Source organism: Oryctolagus cuniculus, chromosome 10 (assembly GCF_964237555.1).
Source record: "Oryctolagus cuniculus chromosome 10, mOryCun1.1, whole genome shotgun sequence".
Taxonomy (NCBI): domain Eukaryota; kingdom Metazoa; phylum Chordata; class Mammalia; order Lagomorpha; family Leporidae; genus Oryctolagus; species Oryctolagus cuniculus.
Window position 1 is genome coordinate 45,552,312 of NC_091441.1, and position 6,429 is coordinate 45,558,740.

Below are 6,429 nucleotides of genomic sequence, written 5' to 3' on the forward strand. Positions count from 1 at the left end.
TTTTCATCAAAAGAAACAACTTTTAATTCTATTTTTCCACAAACTTTAAAAATTCCCTCATACTTTTAACCATTCGACATAGAATCACCAAATTTCTATACAATTTCCTTCAAAGAGCAGAAACCATTTCTCCATTTCCACTATCGTTACATTAGTTCAGGTTCGAATCACTTCTCTCCCTGACACATCAATGTGTCGCCAGCCTCTTCACTACTCTTACCAATACCAAACTGAGCTCTGCCACTCAAGTAAACTTTGTAAAATTGAAATGTGACCATGCTGCTTCTCTGCCAAAAATTATTTAATAGGTCTCTATGGTTTTCAGAAAAACATTCCAATCGTCTTACACAGTAAGTTCCTACCAGTATCTCTAAGCTACATCTCCAGTACACTCATTCTCTGGCTCCAGACAAACTTTGTTGAAGGCCAGAGTCATACTCAGTACCGTGTTCCTTGCCTCTCATACCATGCAAACCTAAACAGGGTATTTCCCAACAACCCCTATGTACAAATTTTAATCTCAAGTGTTACTTCATCCAAGAAACTGTCCCTATACTCACGGGTGATTTAGATCTCTGACCTCCCAATGCTCACAAAAAATTTTCTTGCTATACTGCCTCCACATCAATCATTGCTCATTTAGAGGTCTTCTCCATTAGACTATTAACAGTCTCTAGGGAAAGAACACTTTGCATTCCCCATACTATGCAAACAGAGCAGTCAACAATGGCTTTTGGAAGGAATGAATAGGGATTAAATGGGAATTTATATTTAGATAAAGTTGTTAATTAATGACAATGAACTTGCTCCTTTGACTTGAATAATCAGTAGGCAAACCTTTTCCTGTTATCCAGCGTTCAATGAAAACCTATTTATTTATAGAGTTACAGAGAGACAGCAAGAGACACAAAGAGAGAGATCTTCTATCCGCTGGTTCACTCCCCAAATGGCCACAACAGCTGGGGCTGGGCCAGGCTGGAGCCCAGAGCTTCATCCAAGTCTCCCATGTAGGTACAGGGGCCCAAGGACTTAGGCCATCTTCAGTGCTTTCTCAGGAGCATTAGCCGGGAGCTGCATCGGAAGTGGAGCAGTCAGGACTCAAACTGGCACTGCAGGCAACAGCTTAACCTACTGAGGCATAGCACTGATCCCTGGAAACTTACTTTCAAACCGACCTGCAATGATTCAAAGTCTCACCTTGCTCCTCTCCATTTTTGAACTAGAAATTGATTGTTTAGCTAAATATAAAGTTGTTTAAAGGTACAGACCTCTCCTTCATGAAACAGAAAAAGGCAAATGACACAATACACTCTATTACTTGAAAAAATGATTCTTGGTACATGCATTTGGCACAGCAGTTAAGATACCCACATTCTTTATCAGAGTGCCTGGGTCTGAATTTCAGTTCCATGCCCCATTCAGCTTCCTGCTAATGAACACTGGGAGGCAGCAGGTGATGGCTCAAGTACTTAAATCCCTGTCATCCACTTGGCACATCCAGGATGAATTTTGGGCTCCTGGCTTCAGGCTGGCCCAGCCCTGGCAGTGGTAGCACTTAAGGAGTAAACTAGGGGATGGGAAACATATAAATGAATTAATATTTCTCTGCCTTTCAAATAAATCATAATTTTTTTAATTGGAGCAGGTGTTATGGCACAGCAAGTGAGACAGCCACTTGGATGCCAACATCCCAAACTAGAGTGCCTGGGATCAAGTCCCACCTCCACTATTGATCCAGTTTCCTGATAATGCACCTGGGAGGCAGCAGATGATGGCTCAAGTACTGCCATCAAGTAGCTGCCACCTACACGGGAGACCCAGATAGAGTTCCTAAGTTCCTGGCTCTTATGTGGCCCATGTCCAGCTGTTGTGGGAGCTTAGGGACTGAAACTGCAGATGGAAGGTATTCTCTTTCTGCCTTTCAAATAACTAAATAAATCTTTTTAAAACAAAGATTCTCTCCATCAAACTTCTTCCAGCCAATCAAGACCTTATTCTAATACCACCCCCTTCAAATAAAGTATTTTCCTCCCTTTACTTATTTAGATCATTCTCCAGCCAGAACTACAAAGTAACTACTATACAGAGGAGTGGGAATGGGAGGCCACTTGGTGACATCTAAACTCACTGAGTTGATCTGAGAAAGGCCCTGAATTAAAAACCAATCTGCACTCTCTTTTTCCATACTTCTGAGGTCAAGTCAAATTATAGTTCTTGATTTAAATAAACTACCCCACAAGGGAAGTGGACTAGTGCAATCTGCATGGAATTTTGAGGGGAGCTAAAAATTACAGTAAGTTCTGTGAGGTCAGTGATCCAAAGGATAACCAAAATGATTCTGTCCAGAAACAAACCTGTCACATATACATACTATTAGTAGCTACACTAACTCCTCATCTTGTCCTGCCTTCCTCCCACCTTTCCACTCACTGCCAGCACAGTACGTAGAATATTTAAATATTCTTTCCTAGACATCTTGGACTAATTCATCTTCCAATAGAGCAAACACACAACTGACATAATTTCTAACCTGAAAAAGCCACATATTCTTGGCTCGTACAACCAATACAGTTCAGGAATAAAGCAGACAGTGCACTTAAGATTAAGAGGAAAAAAAACTGTAGCAATGACATTTGTGATGAGGAACACAAAAGTCAATTCATGCTCCACAAACTCTTGGAACCCCACCTCTCCAAGAAAAAAATAGAAATACATTTAAGAATGGGCTCAATTCTCCTCAACTGTTTTCAAGCATGAGAACATTGAAGCCTGGGTATATTTTTTAAAATAAAGATTTCCAGCCCACCCCTGCCAGAAATTCTTTTTTTTTAAGTCTGAAGTGGACCCTGGGCCTTGGTATGTTTGCTTACAAAGTTACCAGGGCACTCATCCGCCAGGTTAGTCACAAGTCCTATCTGCCTTCTCAGGAAGGGCTCCCTCTAACTCTGGCACTTCAGCAAGTCTACAAAATTACAAGCACCCAGTTCCTTCACTCCCCTACAGTTAGTGCCACGGGTCAGCCCATTCCTCCTAACAGAACTCACCTCCAGCCTTGCAGTAACCAATAAGCAGAAGGGTAAAACAAAGGGCAACTATCACTTCAATACCCGGAAATCCTACCGGTGCCAACACAGGAGAGAATAAAACTCATTCTAGACCATTCTAACATACACTCAATTTTAAGCGAAGCCAAGCCCTTGGAGCGCGATCCGTGCAGCAGGATCAGAGTTAGATAAGCGCTGCTGGATCAAGAAGGGATGATGAACCAAGGCTCTGAAAGAAGCAAAAAGTTTAAGACACAGGGCAGGTGGGAGGGTAGGCCACTGGCCGGTTTTGACACTCGACACCTTAGCCTGCGCCTGGGTTGCTAGGAAACAAAAAGGCTCCAAGTTCCCGTCAATTGCTCCCGGGCCCGGCGGAGGCTGGAGGGGCCTCCAGGGCCCGAGGACTACCTCAGCGAGAGGCCCGCGGCTGGCCCCTGCCCCGGAGGCACGGAAATGAGATAAGCCCGGGTACTAGGCGCTCGGGCAGAGGAGCCCAGGCCCGGGCAGCGGGCTCCGAGCCTGGCGGAGGGGGTGACCAGAGCGACGATGGGCGGAGAACGGGTCCCCCCCACCCCCCAAGCAGGCCGCGACGGGCTCGGCTCCCGCCACGCCGCATCTGAGGGTCCAGGGCCGGATGCGGGGCCTAAACGACCACCCAGGTCCGCGCGGGGGAGGGGGCATCTACTCACACGTGCTGACAGGCCGTGGTCCGCACCGGCGTCTTGAGAACCTCCTGACACACGGGACAGTAGAAATCATCTTCGGTGTAAGACGTGGCCGCGGAAAGCTCCTCGGCCATGACAGGAGATGGGGAAACAAGGCGGCGGCGGGGGCAGCAGCAGAGGCCGAGGTGGCGGTGGCGGCCCCGGGCCCGACACCCTGCGCGAACCCGGAGGGGGAGGGGAATCACGTCAGGAAGCGGCTCACGCCAGGAAGGGGGCGGCGCCCGGAGGGCGGGGCGAAACGCACAGACGCCGGAGCCGCACGCGCCGCTGCGGGGCGGGTTCTCCCAGAGCTCCTCCCACAAAGGGCGTGGCCGGAGAGGTCGGCTTCGCCGTCGCTTCGCAGGGAGCTGGGCACCAGCCAAGGACCGGTTCCTTTCAGCTGCCTCCGAGCTCGCGGGCTGGGCTGCGGCTCCACACCCGGGCTCCGGCGCCGCTCGCGACCTTCCTCCTCTCAGCGGTTCCGCTTCCCCGCGCGCGGAGGCGGCTCCCTCCCGCCTCAGCCCCGCGATCCTCCTCCACCTCCTCCTCCCGCCCCGCCTCGTAGGGCCCCCGCGCAGTCACCACGCCGCCTTAGGGCGCGACCCTCACTTAGGAATCCCAGAGCGCCGCTGTGGATGGAACCGCTTCTCCGTCGCGGGTGGGTAAACACGTAGCCCCGTGTGGTCTTCCCGCGTCTGGACCGGCCGCTGCCGCCCTCGCATCCGAGACCTGTAGGTAAATGGAGGCAGCGTGCGCAATGCTCATCAGCCCGGAACGGCGAGGAACCTGAGGCTCATGGTGCTCCGGGATCCCAACGCCCCCGCCAGCAGCTTTCCCGCGGCATCGCGCTGTCCGCACCCTGCCCCGCGGGTCGCCCAACGCGGCAGGACCGCGGGCGCAGGGCCCGGGAACAGGGAGAGGCGGGGACCGAGGTGCACGCGTGCTGCCTAGCAACCGTCGCGTAGCAAGTTGTGACGTCACGAGCCGAGCGCCGGCGTTCCTGCTGCGCGCCGGCTTCAGCCGCTCGGTAGCCAGGGCTGGACTTTGACCGTTCCTGTCAGATAGGCTGGGTTTTTCAGGAGTTTTTGCTGAAATTTTTCCCAGTGTTAAAGATTGGGGCTTCGCCCTTGCCAGAATCTTTTGATCCTGTCAAGATGTGGTACCAAACAAGTAATATTGCGGAGAGGGATTAAAAGTAAGTTCCTTTGAGAAAGTTTTAAATTAAACAGTGCCACGCACTATGCCGACTAGTCACATTCGCGGATACGGTCTTCCACCCGTCCTTTTGGATTTTGCGAGGCTTGCGGGTTTTTGTTTTGTTTTGGTTTGGTTTTGGTTTTGGTTTTTGATAGCTTTGAAGAAAAAAAATGTAGAAGCATGAACCTAGGCCGTCTCATCAAGGTTCGTCACTAAAGGTTAAATGTTAGTCCTTTAAGGTTGGAGTTAATTCAATTCTGCCTTCCTTGCTCATGTTGCCTTGGCACTATTAATGTATAGGATGTCGTTAGTTTGGGCTGAACTCCTTCACTAGACCTAACAGATGGAACCAGAATGGAGTAACTCATGCTGAAGTTCCACAGCACCAAGCCTGAGTTTTTTATATGAACTTGGACGAGCCAGTAGAGTGATGGCAGCCAGATCCCTAAACAAGCAACTTTGAAATGACCAGTTCTGTTTTTCGTTCCGTTTCTGCTTTCATGAGCCCTTTCCTTGTGTGTAAGGCCAAACTCTGCTCAACTCATCAGAACACATAATTCTATTTTATGGGATAGCTGTTGCCTAATCCTAGAACCTAAAATAAAAACCAATTAAGATCTTTAAATTTGTTGTGCTCTTTGTCTTTTGACAGCACTATATATTAAGTGTTTTCCAAACGTCATGAATTTTGCTGTCAGCTAGTTTACACTCTTGGATCGCTGTCAAAATGAGAGAACAAAAAACAGTATTTGGGGCCTGGGTTGTGACAAAGCCAATTAAGCTGCCCCTTGCAATGCTGCCATCCCATATTGGAGCTCTGGTTTGAGTCTAGCCTGATTCTAATGCACCTAGGAAAGCAGTGGAAGATGCTCCAAGTACTTGGGCCCCTGTTACCCATGAGAGAAACCCAGAGAGACTTCCAGGATCCTGGCTTTGGCCCAGCCCTGACTGTTGCAGCCATTTGGGGACCTCCTTCTTTCCTCCACCACTTCCACCTGTCAGAAAAGTAAATCTTTAAAAAAATTAGTATTTGCCAAAGCATTAAATTTTGCATTAGCAGTAACTAGAAAGAGAATAGCAGTGGAATGTTTGGAATTACATGGACTTAACAGAGAAAACTTTATGAAGGAAAATGGGTCTTGGTGTGCATATTAAAACAGTGCTTACTGGAATAATGTTCAGTTATTTGGCTGATGAATAGTTAATTCTCTCTATCAAACTATAGCATTTTGTAGCTTTATTCTTTTTCCTTTTTAGCAGCAAGCGTAGTGGAAGCAGAACAGGAAAACTAATTTTAGCTTCAGATTTCCTGGGAGGAGGAAGAGCACATCATGGGAGGAGCTGCTTATAGCAGTACTCTAAGTTGATTTTAAAATTCGTTTACAACATAGTACTTGGATTCCAAATTTCACCTTTCTGATAAAATATTTCCACTCGATGTTCACTAGGGCCATTTTAGGGAAACAATGTATTTTGTATATAAT

General features: G+C 48.1%; 1 protein-coding gene across 7 annotated transcripts in view; it reads right to left on the reverse strand.

The window, feature by feature from the left end:
- The window catches only part of RNF138 (ring finger protein 138), an 80,762-nt gene extending 76,059 nt beyond the window's left edge, over positions 1-4,703 (reverse strand). For 2 of the 7 annotated variants that reach the window (XM_070050352.1, XM_070050351.1), the window contains exons 1-2: positions 4,358-4,702; positions 3,734-3,923 (exon numbers count right to left, since the gene is read on the reverse strand). In XM_070050352.1, coding sequence (XP_069906453.1) covers positions 3,734-3,843 — 110 coding nt within the window. In that variant the 5' untranslated portion in view covers positions 3,844-3,923; positions 4,358-4,702. Of the gene's footprint in view, positions 1-1,371; positions 1,568-3,044; positions 3,637-3,733; positions 3,924-4,357 lie in introns of those variants that run through there. The other 5 variants (XM_008261181.4, XM_002713491.5, XM_002713490.5 and 2 more) reach the window with 5 other exon arrangements.
- Positions 4,704-6,429: the final 1,726 nt, after the last annotated feature.